Raw genomic sequence first — 22,113 nt, forward strand, 5'->3', positions numbered from 1 at the left:
ACCAGCAAACATGTACGATGAAACCGGTCCGCCGGACCGTTTTCACCGTACATGTCGGCCCGGGGCTTTCTGTACGATGGCTGTACTAACCATCGTACAGAAAGCCGCGCGTAAACAATACGCGGGGCGTGTCCGCGGTGTCGCCGCGTCGATGACACGGTGTCGCCGCGACGTGGGCGGGCCTGCCAGTTAAATGCTTCCACGCATGCGTCAAAGTCATTCGACGCATGCGAGGGATGGCGGGCGCTCGGACATGTACGGTAGGTCTGTACAGACGACCGAACATGTCCGAGCAGGCAGGATTCCAGCGGACTGTTTTAAAACAAGTCCAGGAATATTTGTCCTCTGGGAAAAGGCCCGGCGGGCAAATGTTTGCTGGAATCCTGCACGCTCGGGCCTACACACGACCGAACATGTCTGCTGAAACTGGCCCGCAGACCAGTTTCAGCAGACATGTTTGGTCGTCTGTACGGGGCCTTAGTGTAGGAAAGAATGCGAAAATTAAAGTTCGGGCAGAAATGTAAACCCATTGATCAAAACTGCAAGTCCCATGTCATGGTAAATCTCTGACTCACCTGATAAACTGTTATATTTTAAACTTTTATAAAACAGTCCTGGAACCACTCTGTTTTCTGGTGGACAAACTAATGCCTTACTTCACTGTGCAATTTTTAGCATGGCGTATGTACTTCCTACTTAGCTACCAGTGTAAAGCAACACCCTGTGGGTGAGATATTGTTCTTCCTTAAAATATGTAAAGCATGCTGTTGACTGAAAACATTTGTACCGTTTGTGCTTTGCACTTTGTTGTGAACTCCATAGGATAGAAGTATGGCCAAAATAGCTTTGACCATACTTCATCTTCTTCACTTTGGGAAAGATTAAAAGAGAAGTCTTGTTTGGTGGAGAGAGAAAGACATTATAGGTACTCTAACTGTTGGTGAGCACTTCAGCAATATCTTGTATGTTCGTTCCATTCATAGCTTTTATTTTCCTAATCATCAGAATATGCCTCGGGGGTTGTTTACACTTGTGGCCATGGAGCAGTAAATATATGTGGTTGACCCACAGTTTTACTGCTCACCAAACCAACACAGAACCCAGAGGAGTCTGATCATATGCTAAGGCAAAAATTATACTCCCAGTCACATTTGTCAGGCAGTGCCACTTCCAAATGCAAACTCATTCAAGTGAATAAGGCCACACTGCAATCACTGTGCAATGAATGTGATTTTTTTTATGGTGGTGCAGCCTTTTCAGGGTTCATACAGGCGCTGAGGAGTCAACATATTTCCTTCCAGATGCCTGTTACCTGCCTTTGAAAAGCGATCAACAGTGGACTGCTTTTCAGAGGGATGGCAAGGGCTGTCAATTGTGTAAATGAGCACAAAAATACAGTCAGATTACCTAATTATTATTGCTTTTATATATTTACAAACAGTGAGAAGCTTTGCAATTTAAAACCCCACAGTAACAACACAACCCAGTCTAGACTTCCAATGCACTAAGAAGACTTCACTGGTAGTCAATAAAAAAATTATTGGAGTATTTGGTTTGCTTATGCAATGTTTTTTGTATATATAAAAGGTATTTACAGTATGTATTACAAATATATTTTATTACACTTGACCGGTAAAAGAAAAAAACTGAAAACAAGTGTACCATTTTGGCTTTGTTGTGGAAGGCGTTACAGAGCACACTTCATTCGGAGTGAAAGTGCACTGTTTAAGTCCATTGCTCCATCAGCTGAAATCCTGGTCCTTTACACTGGCATTGGAAGACTCAGTTTCTTTCCACGGAGAACTGTAAGTACAGCAATATGCACAAATCAGCCATTACCTTAAAGCATATCTGTCAATATTAAACTAAACTGATTTCTTAAATAAACTCCCAAAAATTAGCATATTAAAAGAGAAGTAAAGTTTTTTGTTTTTTTTAGGAATAATACTTACCTCGGTGGATGCAGCATCGGTCCCCCGGTGCCTCTGCACTGAGAACCGAGCGATCAAACAACACTGATCGCTCAGTTTTCAGCGCTCCCTGAGCAGAGAGCTGTAGACTGTCAGTCACAGCTCCCTCCTTGCTCATTAAAGCGCCTGGCTGTGGAGGGGGCGGGGGCAGCTGGCTCAGGCTCTCAGCGGTCATCCGAGAGGCTGAGCCGGGTGTCAGTCCAGGCACCTGGCAGATCTTGACTTCCATTGTCGTGATGACGCGGTGCCTGGACTGACATTGGTGACGTCAGCAGAGCGGACTCCAGCCCACTCTCTGCTGAAAACAAGTCACAGGAGTGCAGAACAAATTAGAAGTACAGCCAGATGATTTAAATATTATAATTGTGCAATACTTATGAAATGTTTATATCTGCCACCTTATTTATTGCTGACTCAGCTGTTAGGAAACTGTTTAAAAACCCCTTCCCGCCAAGTGTACGCACATATGCGTCCTTGGCTTTTGGGGGTTATACCAGGATGATGCCCGCAGCTGCAGGCATCATCCCGGTATCATTTTTTAGAGCAAGCGATCGGCTTTCCGGTGATAACAGCCGATGCAGCTAATAGCCACTCGGTTGTTATCCCAGAGGAGCGGGAGGGGACATCCTCCCCTCCCGCCGCCTCCTCCGCTCTTACCAGGCCTCCCGTACCACCGGGAGACCCGACTTACGATGCGCCACCTCAGGCGCCTAGAGAGAGACTGAATCGAAGCCACGAATGGCTTTGATTCAGTGTCTTTAATGTAAACACGGAAGTGACGTCATGACGTCACTTCCGGGTTACTCAGCTGCCAATGGCGCCAAATTTAAAAAAAATACACAGTATTTAGAATGGCCGTTCTCGGCGATCTGAATACTTTGAAGTGCAAAGGAGGGATCGAGGGTCTTTTAGACCCCCGATCCCTCCATAAAGAGTACCTGTCACCACTTATTACTGTCACAAGGGATGTTTACATTCCTTGTGACAGCAATAAAAGTGATCAAAATTGTATTTATTTTTTTAAAACATAATTTGATATTATAAAAATAAATAAAATAAATAAGAAAAAAAATTAAATTTAAAGCCCGCGAGCTCGCGCAGCAAAGAAAATGCATACGGAAGTCGCACCCGCATATGTAAACAGTGTTCAAATTACACATGTGAGCTATCGCTGCGATTGTCAGATCGAGAGCAATAATTCTAGCCATAGACCTCCTCGGTAACTCTAACCTGGTAACCGTTAAAAAAAAATTAAAGCGTCGCCTATGGAGATTTTTAGGTACCTTAGTTTGTCGCCATTCCACGAGTGCGTGCAATTATAAAGCATGACATATTTGGTATATATTTATTCAGCGTAACATCATCTTTCACATTATATAAAAAAATTGGGTAACTTTACTTTAAAAAAAAAATGTATTCATGAAAGTAAATTTTTCCCAAAAAGTTGCGTTTAAAACACTGCTGCACAAATACCTTGTGACATAAAATATTGCAGCAATCGCCATTTTATTCTCTAGATTCTCTGCTAAAAAAATATATATAATGTTTGGGGTTTTAAGTAATTTTCTAGCAAAAAATACGGATTTTAACTTGTAAATGCCAAATGTCAGAAATAGGCTTAGTCATGAAAGGGTTAAGGACAGATGACATCTTACCCCCTAAAACAGCTGAAATGTCTCTCAGACAGAGAAAATAAAGATAACCAGGAAGAAAAAATAATCTTTAAAAAGCAAGACAGTAAAGTTGTGATAATATTCAGATTCTTGCATAATAAACCCATTTGTGACTTTTTCTCTTTAACCACTTTAATAATGGACACTTATATCTCATTCTTGCCCAGGCCGATTTTCAGCTTTTAGCGCTGTCACATTTTGAATGATGAATGCACGGCCATGTAGCACTGTACCCATATGAAATGTTTATAATTTTCGTTCAGACAACTAGAGCTTTCTTTTGGTGGTGTTTAATCACCACTGGGTTTTTTATTTTTGGGGAAAAAACAAGTTTTTCTTTGTTTCTGTTATAAAATGTTGCATATAAATAATCTTTCTTCATAAATTTAGGTAAAAAAAAATCTGCTTCATTTATTTGGTGAAAATAACCCAAATCAGTGTATATTATTGCTGTAGGAACGTTTTCTAGAGTCTACAAACTATGGTATACAGATCTGAAAATTGATCAATTGTGATGTACTGACAACCTTCTCATTTCTTGAGACCCAAAAATGCCAGGGCAGTACAAATATCCCCCAAATTACCCTTTTTTGGAAAGTAGACATTCCAAGGTATTTAGTAAGAGGCATGTTTTTTGAAGTTGCAATTTTTGTCACAATTTTTTGGAAAAATTACATACTGTTACCAGTGCAGTACAGCGTCGTCATATAACTGGTGTGGTGGTGAGCAGGGATACTGACTGGTAAAAGTATGTACCATTTTTTTCATACTGTGACCAGAGCAATACAGTGTTTCCATGGTAACTGTACTGCTGTAGTACTCTGGGAGGGTGATCAGGATTTCTTTTTTTTTTTTACACACTGCGATTGCATATAACTGTAAATTTCACTGTTATAAGCAACCATTTTTTTCTGAATTAAATGTATTCATTCAGTGTTTCCTATTGTGATTAGCCATGTTTGTACCATGTGATCGCTGTGACCAATCACAGCAAGCAACACAAATGTACAAAATGATTGAAAGCCATGCATTGTGTATAATTGTCATGTGATTGGTCACAGCAATCGCATGGTACCGGCAGTGGACTGGTACACTGATCTGTCATAGGCAGTTTCTTATGGACATTGCGTCACTGCGTGGCCTCTGGTGCCCACGCAAGGAGTGTTCTGGGGAGGAAGTCATATGATGTCCACCAAGAACAAGAGAGCTTCCTGCTCAGCCTATAGACAAATGACAGCCGGGTGGGAAGTAGTTAAGGAACAGTAAAAAAAGGCTGGAAATGCCAACACCGTTAAGAGTCACTGGATATCTATAAAAGCTGGCCATAGTTGCATATATTTCTTTCATACACCCAGCAAGCTTCATAAATCTAAAGCTAAATAAATGTAATAGGTACCTCCATCCATCATTTAGTAGCTTCTGGGTCCAGTGCTGAGTGGTTGCCCTGCTGCATTGTCTACACAAGAAGTCACCTTCTTGGCACCGGTGCTATTCAGGTAACCCTTTTCTTTCTCTCATTGAATGTAAAATGCACCCACTCAGAGAATACTTAGTGTTCTCTGAATGGCACCCATGCTGAGCGGGTAACCACCCGTGAGCATGCAGTGCAGTGTCTCGGCATGGGACCTAGAAGCTAAGGCGGATTACTGTAGAAGTGATACCAACTACCACAGGTATGGGACATACTTACATTGGTCCAAGCTTGACCAATGGATCTATGTAAAAACTGCCATACCTAAAATTCAGCTTTAAAGGAAAGAAGGGCAGAATCATTGGAATTGCAAACCAGTAAGCTAATGAGAAAGAGCACTTTTGTTTCCTCTTGTTTTATGGCCATTTTTGGTTCTTTACATTTTTTGCTAGTTTTGGTACCTCCTTACCTTTAGTTATGTAGAGGTAGAAGAAGTCAAAGTAGAAGATGGTCTGCACAACTCCAGACACGACAGCTATTTGGTCATAGAAATTCTCAGTGTGGAAACGCCAAATCCAGTTGGCCAAATAGAGCAGGCGATAGAGCCCCAGGAAGAAGAGGTAGTGCGTAGTGATCGATTCTGCTTCCCCTGTCTTGCTTATCATAAAGAGCTGTGGCAGAATGGCCACAGATTCCAGATAGATGGAAAAAGTCCAGAGGATCTAGGAAGAATAATATAATGGTCACAATGAAAAGTATGGTTGGCATATAAAGATTCGCAAATTTCTTACAATCTAATTGTAGAATTTACCGCCAACTAAGTAATGCAAGTACAATATAGTGGGACATAAACTAAATGAATTGTTTTAAGTTTATCAAAAGAAAAAAGTGAAAGGTTGAATGTAGGCACCATTACAGGCTATTACCCTTACAAAAAATAATAATTCAATAATCAATGCTACCAATCACCAACAGGACACTGATGTCCAAACATTGCTATGATCTACACACACCTCCAGCAACTCACAGTAAAGCATTAAAGATGTCTTCAATCCAAGATGGAAGATGGCTTCCTTCAGATTTCGAAATCACTGATCCATATAAGGCTGAAAGCCATCATGTAATCCTTAGATCATAATCATATTTACAGTAGTCTTAGTTGTTGTAACGGATTGAGTGCCAATTCACACCAGAATCACACAGGAATGCGTTCAGCATTCCTGTGTGATTTCTGTCCGCTCCCCTGCTGTGTGATTTGGCCGCCTATTCATTTGAATAGGCTACAAATTGCACTAGACTGCACAAAATGTAGTGCATGTAACATGCCGCACCGAGTCGCTGAGGGTATTCCCCTATGAGAAACCCATGAAGTATAGTGCTGAAATTGGTTAAGCATGTCCTCGAAGCAGTACCAGGTATAGATCGCCCTGTATTGAAGGCCTCGTAGCAGTAGGAAGTGCCTAAGTCCCTCATAGGGCTGTAGGCTGAAGTGATGGTAAAAGTGCGATCTGTGGTGTGATGTAACATCTAGTCATCCACCTAAGCCTATGCTCTGAATTGTGGAATTTTACTGCAAAGTTTAACACTGCACAAGTGAATCATTTTCAAACATAATTCCTGGTTTCCGGAAAGTTTTAATTTAGAATGAATACTATTTAATAAACCTATAATAAGTGAGGATACAGTATCCAGTAAAGGGTAAACCTGTCTTACCTGTGCATCTCACTGGTCCCTACTCAGGCATTCATGCCTAACCCGTCACAGTGGGTATACCCCCTGATGATTGTTTCTTAGTTCCATAGGGATAGACCATGGTCCTGTATAGCAGCCTACAGCTAATTCAATGTGTTGCACCCTGTGCCAAGGTGAGCGCCCATGCAGAATCCAATGCCCAAAGAAACATTACAGACCCTCCCCATAGTGTTGGGTCTGGGTACGGCTCACAAAGTAGCAAGGGAGATGAGGTCCAGCATCTTATGACATAAAAAAAAAATGAAGTCTCACAGAGTGTGGTAGGGTAATAAGGGTATGCCCAGGAGGAAATATTCAACAAAGCTTTTCCAGTGTCTAGCCACCTGGTGGTACTAGCCTATAACCCAGAGTCTAGGAATATCCAGCCAATGTCCTGTGCTGTATGATTATGATAATTGCTTTGGCTTCCAAACCAGACTAGCCCACTAACATAAAGCACAGTTTTCTGGCACACACCACATCATACACGAACTCCAGACCTGACTGCATGTGAAGCTTTAAAGGTGAACAGGTCTGCTCTCTAATGCACAGTTATGTGAAAACTACTGCCGCTAGTAACATCTAGTGTAGCATTAGCACCAATAGGTACAGCTATGCGCTATTAAACAGAAACCACATCTTCAGCCCCAAACTATGCATAACTGTACACTGAATTAAGACTTTCAACTTTAGTTAAAACTGAAACTGTATTTCCTAGACAGTATTTCTTACCTCCAGAGGTGTAAATTCATAGTTTTCTAGAAATGACAGCCCAACAACTGGTACCAGCAGAAACTCCAGGCGAAATGTATCATTTTCACTATCATATGTCTTTCGGAACCTCAGATAGATAAGATAAACTGTGACATATGCGCAGATAAGGAAGACGAACTGTAAAAGAAGCACAAACGTTATATAGTACTGGTTAAACACGCTTTCATTTACAACATGTTTCTATAACAAAATTTGCAGCTACAAAATCTGTAGATGGCTTGATTGCCCCATCAACACAGTCAGTGTATTCTGCCAGCGGGGGTGGTGCGGGGAGCCTGCCTGGCTGGCAGTAATAGCATATAGAAAAGCCCTACAGGCTGGTAGTCCCCAAGTCGATTGATGGATCAACTTGGGTACAATTAACCTACCCATACATGGATCAAAATTTGTCCATTGTCTGCTGAACCGACTGAATTTCAATCCATGTATAGCTTGTTTTCTATTTATATTTTAGGCTGCTTTCACACTGAAAGCGCCCAGGCGTCGGAAGTAAAACGCGGCTGTTTTTAGCAGTGTTTTATCGTTGTTTTTGCAGACTTTGCGGGGCACTTTTAACCCCTGATAGCGTCCAAAAAAGGGTTAAAAGCGCCCGCATAGTGCCGCTACAGTGGCACTTTGCCGGGGTGCTTTAGGAGCGGTGAGTTCATCACTCCTAATGCGTTTCAAAGAAGCTGCTGGCAGGACTCTTTCTGACGCCCTGCCAGCGCACCACTCCAGTGTGAAAGTCTTTGGGCTTTCACACTGGAGTGAACAATGCCAGTGTTTCAAGGAGTGTTTCTATTTTTAGCGCTATAGCACCTGCAAAGCGCTCAGTGTGAAAGGGGTCTAAAGAACAAACATGTTATATTTACTTGCTCTGTACAATGGTTTTGCACATCCTCTTCTTTTTGAGTCCTCTGCCAATGGTCCAGGCTCCCCCCCCCCCCCCTGCTAAGTGCCTCCAATAACAAGCCTCTTGCTATGGAGGCACTTGAGCAGGTTTTGTTTTATGAGCCATGCCCCAGTGAATGGACATTGTCTATTCACACACACAGCGTGGCTCGGCTCTGCCCCTCCTCATTGGCTCACTGGCTGTGATCGACAGCAGTAGGAGCCAATGGTCCCTGCTGCTGTTTGAACCAATGAGGAGAGAGAGACCAGGGAGAGCCACTGCTCTCACACACATCACTGGATCAAGATGGGGCTTGTCAGTCAGTACTGTATAAGGGAACAGGGAGGGAGCTGCATCCAGGTTTTTAACCTTAATACGTAGAATGCATTACCTTGAAAAACCTTCTGCATTTAGAATGACTTTAAACTTTACTAAAAGTTTGAGATCTGAAATTTGATATTTATAGGTCCCCTGCTAGTGTCTGACTAGTGCCTGCTTATGCCTTCTGGGTCTTGTGATTAGTCAGATGCCTGTCAGAAACTTATGGTGAGGACAGGCATTAACCCCCCTGGCGGTATTCCCGAGTCTGACTCGGGGTTACATTTCTGTGCTGCGATCGGTAACCCCGAGTCAGACTCGGGCTCGCCTCGCTGAATCCACAACTAGAAAACAGCGATAATAAATAATAATCACTTGCAGAATTGTGCGATAGCGATTTGTGGGGAAATTCGTCATAAAAAAATAAGTAAGTAATGACGGCGACAATTCTGCAACTGAGCACATTTCAGTGATTTTGAGTTGATTACATTATTGAATAATTTTTATTATAATTATATTATTATTTGTTATAATTATTTATTATATTATAATTTATAATTTTGTTTTTAAAAAAATGTCATACCCGGGATGCCTATTAGACTCTTGTTTGGACAGATTTAAGTGAGTTATTCCTAAGAATTACAGGCCTACAGTATAAAACGCCAAATTTCCTTGCAAATAATGGTACCGCTTTCAGCACCTTTTTTCTGAAATAATCATACCGCCAGGGAGGTTAAGGTGCAGTTCAGCTCTGAGTTCACCTGCGGCTGGCACAGGTTTTAGTGTTCTGATGGAATAAGTATGAGGTTATTAACCCACTAAACTTATTTGCTTGTTCCAAAATAATCAGTTTTGGGTAATCTTTGAATGGTTTTGTTACTATTTGTACATATTCTTTTTAGCAAACAGGAAATCTCCCAATAGTCTTATTTTGCTTTGTTTCCATCAGCGAAGGAGTGACACCATGAAAGCTGTGAGTATTTACTCTGTACTATTTAGCGATCATGTCATGGTTAAGTGTCTCCAGTGACATTTTTATTTGTGTATCTACTGTATATCAGCTAAAAAATTTAAGTCATCTGTCCTAAAAAAAAAGGGGGGGATATGTTAGTACAGCCTACTACTAATGCAGGAAGTTAGTTGGCACAAAACTGACATGACTGAAAAAAAAAAACCTAGGTCTCATTCACACTTATGTGTTTTTTTGGCTGATATATTTTCCTTTGAAATGGATTGAAACGCATCAAAACGAATGCTAACCCATGATGTAATGTAGTGTTATGCTAGAGGCTCAACTCAATATAAGAAAGCATTATTCATGCCTTAAATTTCAGTACCTTTACATGCATCACTTACTGTTGCTTACCTTCATGACAGTGTTGTAGATGGATATGAATGAAGTAAACAAATCCAAGTAACGTGTGGTAAACACAAGAGCAAATAATAGCTGGCTTTTCCCTGATATTCCTGTAAGACAAGGTATATAAGGTTAGATTTTTCCACATAGTCATTTAAAATATTGTTTTTAATAGTAAGACCTCCATTTTAGAGTCTACCCACCTTCCAAGTAAATAAGAAGATATTTGTACAAATAGGCAGAGCCGTAAGCAGTTGCCAGCATTCGCTGGGGAGTGCTGGAATAGTCATTAATATCAGTTTTCAGACCCAAAGGCTAATGCCGCGTACACACGACTGTTTTTCGGGTTGTAAAAAATGAAGTTTTTTTTTGTTATGTCATTAAAAACGATCGTGTGTGGGCTCCAGAGCATTTTTCACAATGTAAAAACTTGCCATTAAAAATTTCGAACATGCCCTAATTTTTCACAACGTTTTTAACGTCGTAAAAAATGGTCGTGTGTGGGCTTTAACGACGTGAAAAAACTGTGCATGCTCAGAAGCAAGTTATGAGACGGGAGCGCTCGTTCTGGTAAAACTAGCGTTCATAATGGAGATAGCACATTCATCACGCTGTAACAGACTGAAAAGCACGAATCGTCTCTCACCAAACTTTTACTAACACGAAATGAGCAAAAGCAGCCCCAAGGGTGGCGCCATCCGCATGGAACTTCCCCTTTATAGTGCCGTCATACGTGTTGTACGTCACCGCGCTTTGCTAGAGCTTTTTGTTTTCACGATCTTGTGTAGGGATGGCCGTTTTAATGATCGGTTGAAAAAACTTTGTTTTTTCTAGACCATTAAAAACGTAATTTTTTACAACTCGAAAAACGGTCTTGTGTACGCTGCATAAGTCCACCTTTTGCAACAAATAATAAACACACCCATATAATTTTAAAAAAGTGCATTTTATTATTTTTTGCATATGGGGCCTGGAAAACATTGCAACCACGATTAGTGGATCATGGGTGCAACGGACTGACCCCCACAAAATATATTTGCAGCAGCTGGCATGTACAAAGATCACGTTGCTTGTGTTCCGTTGAGAAATAAGAGTCCCTCTGCCGCGGTGGCAGACAGAACATGACGTTTTTTCATTCACAGAGTCTTCTGAATGAATGATCCAGCTGTGTGGGCAGAGCCACACACAGCCACGCCTATTTCAAACTTAATAGGATCCAGTGGGGGGAAGACACCCCAGATTCTGTAAGGGGGGTAATGGCTTTAGGGTGGGGTGGGGGGCTGCAGACAAGACTATTCTTTGGGTTACCCATAATATAAGTGTAACATGAAGAAACATGTTCAGAAAGATTGAGTTAGCCTTTAGCACTCTATTCAAACCTTGTGTTTCCTGAACATGAAGCGTGCATTTTGCCTCACTTTTCGAAAACATGCTGCAAACACGCAACGTGCTTTCGGTGCCACTAATAGATAATGCCATCCCAAATATGGTTAGCAGATGCGAGGCAAACACGCAAAACTCCATCCCAAAAAAGGTTCTAGAGCTAGTGCATTTGTTGCACATAGAGCAGCCCATTCAAGTGAACTGGCTTCCCTATGCATGTCATGCAGAAACATGTGAAAAAGGCAAAAAAAAAGAGAAAAAACCTTGAATGGGAATGCGTGTTACCGCCAGGGCTGTGGAGTCGAGGAGTCGGAGGAAATTTTGGGTACCTGGAGTCGGAGTCGGCAAACAATGCACCGACTCCGACTCCTACTAAATTTAGATTGGAATAAAAAAAAAAAAAAAGCAAGTTTAAATGTCCCAATTCACAAAAAGTTATAATTAATGACTTCTCTACTGTAAGAATAAAGACCAATGCATGCAGTGCCTCACGTAACCGCAAAACGAACACGTTAAGTGACCGTGAAGAAGCATGCTTTTCATGTGCTTCACTATATGGCACGCAACGCACAATTAGGAGCTGCAATACTTCTACTTTCCATAGTGATGTGTTCTGCTTTTACAGGGAACGCAGCGTCCATGTGTAACCTAGCCTCTCACTGATAGGGGGTTAAATAAATATGTTTTTTGCAGGACTAGAGAGTGAGACACTTGTATAAGTGAAGGGAATGGAGGGCCAATAGTTCAAGACTGAAGCTGTAAACCATTGGAAAAACTGCTGTCATTTAGCTAAGGCTATAAAAACTTGTAAACTCTGATTGTTAGCTTAAACTTTAAACATGACTATGGGATTCTCCTAGGAAAATCATGTTTTAGAATAAAAAAGTCGGAACATTTATCTACCGAATCCACAGCCCTGGTTACCGCTACTCACAAGTGTGAATGCGGCCTAAAGCCCACTGAGCTGGTTTGGGATGAGTTGGAAATTTCTTTAACCACTTAAGCCCCGGACCAATATGCTGCCTAAAGACCCAAGGTGTTTTTACAGTTCGGGACTGCGTCGCTTTAACAGACAATTGCGCGGTCGTGCGACGTGGCTCCCAAACAAAATTGGCATCCTTTTTTCCCCACAAATAGAGCTTTCTTTTGGTGGTATTTGATCACATCTGCGGTTTTTAGTTTTTGCGCTATAAACAAAAATAGAGCAACAATTTTGAAAAAAATGCAATATTTTTTACTTTTTGCTATAATAAATATCCCCCAAAAACATATATAATTTTTTTTTTCCTCAGTTTAGGCCGATACGTATTCTTCTACCTATTTTTGGTAAAAAAAAATCGCAATAATCGTTTATTGGTTTGTTTGCTCAAAATTTATAGCGTTTACAAAATAGGGGATAGTTTTATTGCATTTTTATTTTTTTACTACGGCGGCGATCAGCGATTTTTTTCGTGACTGCGACATTATGGCGGACACTTCGGACAATTTTGACACATTTTTGGGACCATTGTAATTTTCACAGCAAAAAATACATTTAAATTGCATTCTTTATTGTGAAAATGACAGTTGCAGTTTGGGAGTTAAACACAGGGGGCGCTGTAACATTTAGTGTTCACTTGGTGTGTGTTTACAACTTATGGGGGGTGTGGCTGTAGGACTGACATCATCGATCGATACGCTGCCACAGTGAAGCACGGGGAAGCCGTGTTTACATACGGCTCTCCCTGTTCTTCAGCTCCGGGGAGCGATCGCGACGGAGCGGCTATAAACGAATAGCCGTGCCGTCGTCCCGGATCGCTCCCCGAGGCTTACCGACCTCCGCATGTACCGGGGGGGGGGTCCCGATCGGACCCCCGACCCACGTCAAGCAGAGGACGTATAGGTACGCGCATGTGCCTGTCCGTGCCATTCTGCTGACGTATATTTACATGAGGAGGTCGGCAAGTGGTTAATATTATTACAGTGGAGTTCCAACTACTTTTTTTTAAACACTTCTAAAGGTCAGAACATTAAAATATAACACGCACGTGTTTAGAAGATTTCGTCCCCCGATGTCCGCTTTAAAATAAAAAAATTGTTATATAATTGTGTCCTGGCTGTTCCCATTTTGCTTGTGGGCATGTGAAGCCCACAAGCATTATCTTCCGGGAGACGGTGCAGCTGAATGACCATAACAATGGGGCGACATCGTCGGAAGTGCCCGCCCCATTGTTATGGCAACCTAGTATCAACAGTAAACACACAAATCCCTGTCCTGTCAGAGGAGAGGTGACAGATTGTGTGTTCCTAGTATATAGGAACACTGATCGGTTTTCTCCCCTAGTCAGTCCCATCCACAGTTGAAACACACCCAAGAAATACACAGTTAATCCCCTAGTGTTAAATCTTTCCCTGCCAGTGACATTTACACAGTAATCTGCACATTTATAGCACTGATCGCTGTATAAATGTCAATAGTCCCAAAAAAGGACGCAAATTTTGTTTGGGTAAAGCGTCACAAGACCACGCAATTGTCAGTCAAAGCGATGCAGTCAGGAAGGGGGGAAAATCTTCCGGGGCTGAAGAGGTTAAAATGCAAATCAATGTATAACTTTTTTTAAATGAGTTTTTCTGGATATTTTTGTTGTTATTCTGTCTCTCACTATTAAGCGCTTGCCGACCACAGCACGCCTATATACGTTGGCACAATGGCAGTGGTGGGCAAATGGGCGCACCTGTACGTCCCCTTTAAATCGCGGCATTGTGTGTGCATGCGCCTGCTGCATGCTCAGAGCGTCCCCACGGCCCGCGATCATGTCACAGAATAAACAAGGCATTTTCCTGTTCTGCCTAGCAACGTGACAGGGATCCACTGCTCCCTGTCATCGGGAGCAGTGATCTGTCATGTTGTTGTGAGGCCATCCCTAGGAGGACACACTTTTTTTTTTAAAATAACAAACATACCATATTTACCTCCACTGTGCAGTTCGGCCCCGGATGCATTAAGGTGAAAAAACAGGAAGCTTTACAACCCCTTGATTGCCCCATAGTGTTTAACCCCTTCCCTGCCAGTGTCATTTACACAGTAATCAATGCATTTTTATAGCTCTGATCGCTGTATAAATGTGAGTGGTCCCAAAATAGTGTCAAAGGTGTCTGATGTGTCCCCTACAATGTCGCAGTCATGATAAAAATCGCAGATCGCCGCCATTACTAAAAAGAAAAATGTATAATAAAAAGGCTAAAATAAAGGGAAAAAAGTGTGAAGACCCATGGAGTGGGTAAGGTTATAAACCAGAGTCTATGAATACTCAACCTGTAACCTCTTGTCACCTACATAACGCACATATGCTTCAGCAAATATGATGGGCCCACACGCCGCACATTAGCATTCATGCGCGGTAGAGCTTTCTGTGCTGAGGTTGTGCTCCCAGCACAGTGACTGAGATGTCAAAGACAGATGAACTAACGATCAGGGACCAGTAGGATAAGCTCCCGATTATGTGATCACTGTGACAGTCATTCACAGTGATCATGTGATCAGCTGGTCTTTCCTGTCCCTCAGGTGTAAGGGGACAACCAGGGCTGGGCAGGAAGGATAAGGAAAAACAATCTGTTTAGCAGTTCCTGGGTTTAGATGTGCTTAAAGTGGTTCTAAAGGCAGGACATTTTTTATCTTAGGCTACTTTCACACCTAGGCGATGACGATAAAGTGCCAATATTTTTAGCGACGCTTTACCGTAATTTTTGTGGAGGTATTTGGCCGTTAGCGGGGGCGCTTTTGCCCCCTGCTAGCGGGCAAAAAAGGGTTATAACCACCCGCAAAGTGCCGCGCTGCCCATTTATTTCAATGGGCAGGAGCGGTGCAGAAGCAGTATACACACCGCTCCTTGACCACTCCAAAGATGCTGCTTGCAGGAGTTTTTTTTAACGTCCTGCCAGCACATCACCTCAGTGTGAAAGCCCTCAGGGGGGGGTCATTTTCAGATGCTTTACATGCGCGATTCTTAGCCCAAAGGCGCATGAAAAACACCCCCCCAGTGTGAAAGGGGTCTTAATGCATTCCCTGGAATAATGAAGATTTAGGGCCAAAGCTCTTCTGGCCCTGGTGTCTACAATAACATTTACCTATGCGCATACAGCGCTTCAACCTGAATGTGACACTTTTGCCATTGGCATTTACCCAAGCATGTACAGCCATTCACTTGTATTGGTGGCTATAAATGGACACTGGAAAATGCCAGGAATTTTGCACCGCTAAGGCTGGCCATACATGGATCTTTTTTTCAATCAACCGGTGGGCTATTAAAACAAAAACGAGAAAATCCAAATGGATTCCCTCTTCCACACAATCATGATGGATGGAGGAAATTCTCCCCGCTGTGCCATGGTATAGTCCACTGTCAGAAGTAACTGATCAGCACTGCAGGTGATTGGCTTCAGGCACTGATCGAAAGGAAAGTTCTCCAACATTCCCAAATTAAGGATGTTGATCTTTAGTTTAACTTCTCTTGAGTAGCCATAAATGGATCGAAATTTGGCTAGTCACTGCTGAACTGTCCAAATTTGATATATATATATATATGGAAGTAAACCCTCTTAAAAAAAATCTAGGAGCCAGGAACGCCAAGCTCGCGTGCAGAAGCGAACGCATTTGGAGCAGCGCCAGCATATGAAAGCGGTGTTCAAACCACACATGTGAGTTATCGCCACGATTGGTAGAGCGAGAGCAATAATTCTAGCCCTGGACCTCCTCTGTAACTCAAAACATGCAACCTGTAGAATTTTTTAAATGTCACCTATGGAGATTTTAAATTGTAAAAGTTTGTCGCCATTCCACGAGCGGACGCAATTTTGAAGCGTGACATGTTGGGTATCAATTTACTCGGCGTAACATTATCTTTCACAATATAAAATAAATTGGGCTAACTTTACTGTTGTAAACTTAAAAATGTTTCTGCAAGCTAATATCATAATGTGCTAGTATGCATGGCATACTAGCACATTATAAAAGACTTACCTTGAGACGAAGCCCTCCAGTGGCGCGCTGTCACCACTGACAAGGCTTCCATCTTCACCCGGCCTTCCTTCCGGGTTCACGGGCTGCGCCTGTTTGAATGGACGAGCCGCAATAATGTCACTCCCGTGCATGCGCACAGGAGTTATGGCCATGGCACGGAGCTGGTGATATCACTGGCTGTCAGACAAGCGACTATCTCCTAAATGGTGACTAGGAATAGGACATATTCATTTAAAAAACTGAAAAGACCTCAAAAGTGGTGGGATTTTTAAGGCAACAAGTATTCAACTCAAAAATGTGAAAAAAAAAAATACAAAATGTATTACACAATATATAAATAGGTATCTCCTCCAGCCATACCAGCATTTGCTGTTTGGTGGGTTTCCTTCCTGGACCTGGCTCCCTGTCTTTTGGATACACCGGTCCCGTTTGTTTCATCCTAAAGACTCCCGTTTTTGTGATTCCTTCTATAAATACAGGCATACCCCGCTTTAAGTACACTCACTTTACATACACTCGCGAGTAAGGACATACCCCCAAGTGTATGTAAAGTGCCTTACAAGTACTGTACAGACATTTTGCAGCCGCAATAGAAGGAGCTGAAGCTCAGAGAGCATAGCCTGCCCTGTTCCAGTGTGCCCCTGACACCCCCACTACAGCCCCTGAGACCTTAACTACAGCTCCTGACACCCCCACTACAGCTCCTAACACCCCCAACTACACCCTATAAGTCAAAAAAGGTATTGTTTCACTTTAAGTACATTTTCGTTTTACATACATGCTCTGGTCCCATTGTGTACTTAAAAGTGGGGTATGCCTGTATCTGGCAAGCCTTCTTTGGATACATAGAGGAAAATTTGGGTTTCCTTCTCCATTGGCGTTTTTTTCCTATATATTTGGTAACCCTCTTATTTTTGTTTTTTGTTTTTGTCCCTCCATTGTAGTGATATGAGAAAGGAATTTTAAACACCATACTGCTTGAATTTTTCTTATTCCGCCCCCCTATGGGTTGTGGGGACTGAGAGCTTCTTGAGCGTCTGGTACGAAAAGTGAATATTTTCCACCTGGAATATAGTGAAGGGCACGGCCTGAGACACTGGGTATATACATATATTTGTCTAGAGAGTCATCATTATATCTACATCTGGGGATATGGGATGGTGACAGCTATTTTTCTGGAATATTTGAGATGTACCGTATTTATCGGTGTATAACGCGCACTTTTTCCCCCTTAAAATCAGGGGAAAATCGCGGGTGCGCGTTATACGCCGATCCGCTGTCTCTGAGGCTATGCTCGTGGTCACGCCCTGTGCCGCCTCCTAGCCTTTATGCGAGAGGAGCCAAGCGTAGCCGGGCATAGCCGAGTGTACTGCGCTCGGTATATGTCGTGCTCAGAGACAGCGCGGGAGAAGCGGGGAGGACACCACCGAGACCGCAGACGGACGCCGGACCGGACAAGGCCGCCGATGGATGCCGGGCAAGACACTGACAAACTGTAAGTCAGGGCTCGACAAATCCCGGGCGCCAAGTCGCCATGGCGACTAGAAATGGTGTCCTGGCGACTTGGCTTGGAAGGTGGGCAAAAAAAGGTGAGCTGGCGCCATCTGGTGGTGGCCGTTGGTATTACAAGTTAAGCATTACAAGTTAAACAGCAATTCTAATGTCATTTTTCACTATTTTTCACTGCCATCTCCTTCCCTCTAATAAGAACCCCCAAACATTATATATATTTTTTATCCCAACACCCTAGAGAATAAAATGGCGATCATTGCAATACTTTCTGTCACGCTGTATTTGCGCAGCGGTCTTACAAGCGCACTTTTTTGGGAAAAAATTACACTTTTTTTAATTAAAAAATAAGACAACAGTAAAAGTTATCCCCATTTTTTTTAATATTATGAAAGATAATGTTACGCCGAGTAAATTCATACCCAACATGTCACGCTTCAAAATTGTGTCCGCTCGTGGAATGCCGACAAACATTTACCCTTTAAAATCTTCATAGGTGACGTTTAAAAAAATCTCCAGGTTGCATGTTTTGAGTAACAGAGGAGGACTAGAGCTAGAATTATTGCTCTCGCTCTACCAATCGCGGCGATACCTCACATGTGTGGTTTGAACACCGTTTACATATGCGGGCGCTGGTCACGTATGTGTTCGCTTCTGCGCGCAAGCTCGTCGGGACGGGGTGCGTTTTCTGGCTCCTAACTTTTTTAGCTGGCTCCTAAATTCCAAGCAAATTTGTCAAACCCTGTTGTAAGTAATTCTTTTTTTTTTCCAGGAATTTCCCTTCTAGAGTATGGGTGCGCGCTATACGCCGGTGTGCGCTATAGGAAGATAAATACGGTATTTATTTGTTTTTCTCATTTTAGATTTTGATACTGTTAAATTACCCTGAAGAAGAATGTTACACATTCGAAACGCGTCGGATCATCCGTCTTACTTGCCACCAGCCCTGTGGTGACGGGCATTGTTTGACAGACAGTATAATTTTGATATACAATTTTCCTTTGTACATCTTCATGTTTTATTATTGAGATTGTTTCTATTTATATATTGTGAAATACATTTTTAATTTTTTTATGACATTTTTGAGTTGAATACTTGTTGCCTTAAAAATCCCACCACTTTTGAGGTCTTTTTAGTTTTTTGACTAACTAAGGGATAATGGCAACTACATGCCACCCTACATGAGTTAACCTTTTTCAGGAGATATTCATTTTACCTACAGGTAAGCTTTACTATAGGCTTTACCGTTCGTAAAAAAAAAAAAAAAACACAAAGAGGAGTTTACTACCACTTTTAAAGGATATGTAAACCTTTCTTTTTAAAAAAAATGTCATACTTACCTCATCTGTGCAGTTGGTTTTGCACAGAGTGGCCTCGATCCTCCTCTTCTGGGGTCCCTCAGCGGCACTCCTGGCTCCTCCTCTTCTTGAGTGCCTCGTCAGAGAAGTACTCTCCCTCTGGGCACCCATGCGGGCGTGCACCCGTGTCCTGCTGCTGCGTCCATTAACACAGACAGCAGGACTTGGCTCCGCCCTCAACTCCCACGTCACTGGATTTGATTGACAGCAGCGGGAGCCAATGGCTGCGCTACTATCCAATCAGGACCTGAGACACTGGCTGGAGGGGGTGAGCTTGTTCGAGGCACAGAAACAATCGGGCTCAGGTAAGTAAAAGGGGGGGCTCTGGTGCACTACAGAAGTTTTGAGAATGCATTAAGGTGAAAAACTGCTAGGGTTTACAACCCCTTTAAAGAGGTTGTAAACCCTTATTTTTCACTTTTACCTACAGGTAAGCCTATAATAAAGCTTACCTGTAGGTATAAAGAATATCTCCTAAACCTGTACGGTTTAGGAGATATTCCCCTCGCAATGCGCCGCTGATTGCAGCGGCGCATGTGCAGGGGGGATCCACGGCGAAAGGACCGGCAGCCGCCGGACCTTGCCGAATTTAAATCTCCCGCGCGCACGCGCGGGAGTGACGTCATCGCCGCCATCGCCGCTCCAGCCAATCACACGATAACCGGAAGACACGCCGGAGCAAGATGACATCTCGCTCGGCGTGGACCAGGTAAGTGTTCTTCACCTCGTTCCGAGGTAAGTATTTCATAATCAGCCAGTATGCGGTGCATACTAGCTGATTATGCCTTTTGCCTTGCAGGTTTAAAAAAAAAAAAAAAAAAGTTTGCGCGGTTTACAACCGCTTTAAGTAGTTGTAAAGCCTCAAGGTTTTTCACTTTAGTACATTCTATGCAGTAAGGTGAAAAACCTTCTGTGCTGCAGTTTCCCCCCAGAGCCCCCCTTTTCCTTACCTGTACCCGATCGTTTCAGCTACGTGGACGCTTCCAGCAGCTCCAGCCGCTATCTCGGGTCATCATTGGATAATCTGACAGCAGCGCAGCCATTGGCTTCCGCTGCTGTCATAAATATCCAGTGACACGGGGGGCACGGCTGAGTCTTGCTGTCTGTGTCAATGGACGCAGCAACGGGAGCGTGCCTGCACGGGTGTCCCCATGGAAATTGTCTCTCCGAGGGGGCACCCAATAAAGAGGAGGGGCCAGGATCGTCGCTGGGGGGACGCCAGAAAAGGAGGATCGGGGGTGTTCTGTGCAAAACCCTTGCATAGAGCAGGTAAGTATAACATATTTGTTATTAAAAAAAAAAACATCCTTAACAATCACTTAGTGTCTGTGTGTATGGGGCCTTCCAATAATGTTATACAAAATCTACCGACCCCCTCCATCCTTTATCTGATCATTGACCTGTATAATACAGTCTACAACCCCCCAGAGCCCAGCAATATCTTACCAGCACAGGACTTGGTCTTCCACATCTTCATCAGCAGGATGATAATAGCTAGTAAGTGGGATAAATCCCCTGAAATTCTAAAAATATTCATCTTCCTGCAACAGTGCAAAAAGTTCTGAGGAAAAATTCAGCAGAGCTGCTGCAGAAGCGCTGAAAGTTTTCCCACAAAGTCCCCTCAGAGTCCCCGGACCGGGCTCAGCGCGGCGTTCTCTCCTATATATTCTATAGAAAGTTGGACATTCGCTAGTTGAGGGCAAACCGTGACTTCCCGGCGCCGTGTTACTCCGAAAAGGATGGACGGCAGTGGCCGGGCTGTGAGGGAAGGAGGGAGGGAGCTGCTCCTCTGCTGTAGTGGCGGCGGGTGACGTGGCTGCTGGATGCCTTGTACACAGGGCAATGCATGAGGAGGAGGAGAAGGAGGGGACCTGAGCTGGGAGGTTACACATCACCACATCAGCCTGTTTAAAGGGGATGAGGAAGACTGCCGACAGAAAACGGAGGAATGTGCACTACTTTTCCGAATTCTACACCCTGCTCCCGAAATATGGCACTTCTGAGGTCTCTCACACGTGTCCGAGTACAGGGGGGTTGTACTGACAGAGAGAAGAGATAAAAGGCGCCAGGATTTCCTTTATAAAGGAGAGTTATAGTCTGATTGTAAAAGTTATAAAATAAATAAATATGTTATATCTACCTGTGCAATGGTTTAGCACAGTGGCCCAAATTTTTCAAAGGGCTTACGACGGCGCAATGCCATTTGCGCCGTCGTAAGTCCTAATCTGGGCCGTCGTATCTATGCGACTAATTCTAAGAATCAGTTACGCATAGATATCCATTAGATCTGACAGGCGTAAGGCTCTTACGCTGTCAGATCTTAAATGCAATTTTTTTTCCCGCCGCTAGGTGTCGCCTCGTAGTTTTCCCCGTCGTCTATGCAAATTAGCTATTTACGCGAGATTCCCGGATGTACACGCGGTCGACGCAGTGAATTTATGTCGTTTCCGTAAGCGTAAACTTGCCCCTGCTATATGAGGGGTACGTTTACCAAGGTCCGTCGTATGCCATGTTAAGTATGGTGTCGGGTCAGCGTCGTCTTTTTCCGTCGTTTACGTTGTTTTCCTAAGTCGTTCGCGAATAGGACTTTACGTCAATGACGCTCACGTCGGCGTCATTGACGTTTTCCGTCATGAGCTGGAGCATGCGCACTGGGCTATTTTTACACCCGGCGCATGCGCAGTTCGATCGGCGCGGGGGCGCGCTTAATTTAACCACTTCCATACAGGGCTTTTATACACACCTCCATACCAGGCCTA

At 43.2% G+C, this 22,113-nt stretch overlaps 1 protein-coding gene across 1 annotated transcript; it reads right to left on the minus strand.

The window, feature by feature from the left end:
- Positions 1 to 1,599: 1,599 nt before the first annotated feature.
- Positions 1,600 to 21,177, minus strand: KDELR3 (KDEL endoplasmic reticulum protein retention receptor 3). The gene is made up of 5 exons (XM_040359523.1): positions 20,801 to 21,177; positions 10,115 to 10,215; positions 7,518 to 7,676; positions 5,524 to 5,776; positions 1,600 to 1,803 (listed from the first exon to the last, which is right to left on the minus strand). Exons 1-5 carry the CDS (start codon positions 20,889 to 20,891, stop codon positions 1,763 to 1,765), a joined length of 645 nt encoding a protein of 214 aa, XP_040215457.1. The 5' UTR covers positions 20,892 to 21,177; the 3' UTR covers positions 1,600 to 1,762.
- Between the last annotated feature and the right edge of the window lie 936 nt (positions 21,178 to 22,113).

This window comes from Rana temporaria, chromosome 7, assembly GCF_905171775.1.
Source record: "Rana temporaria chromosome 7, aRanTem1.1, whole genome shotgun sequence".
NCBI lineage: Eukaryota > Metazoa > Chordata > Amphibia > Anura > Ranidae > Rana > Rana temporaria.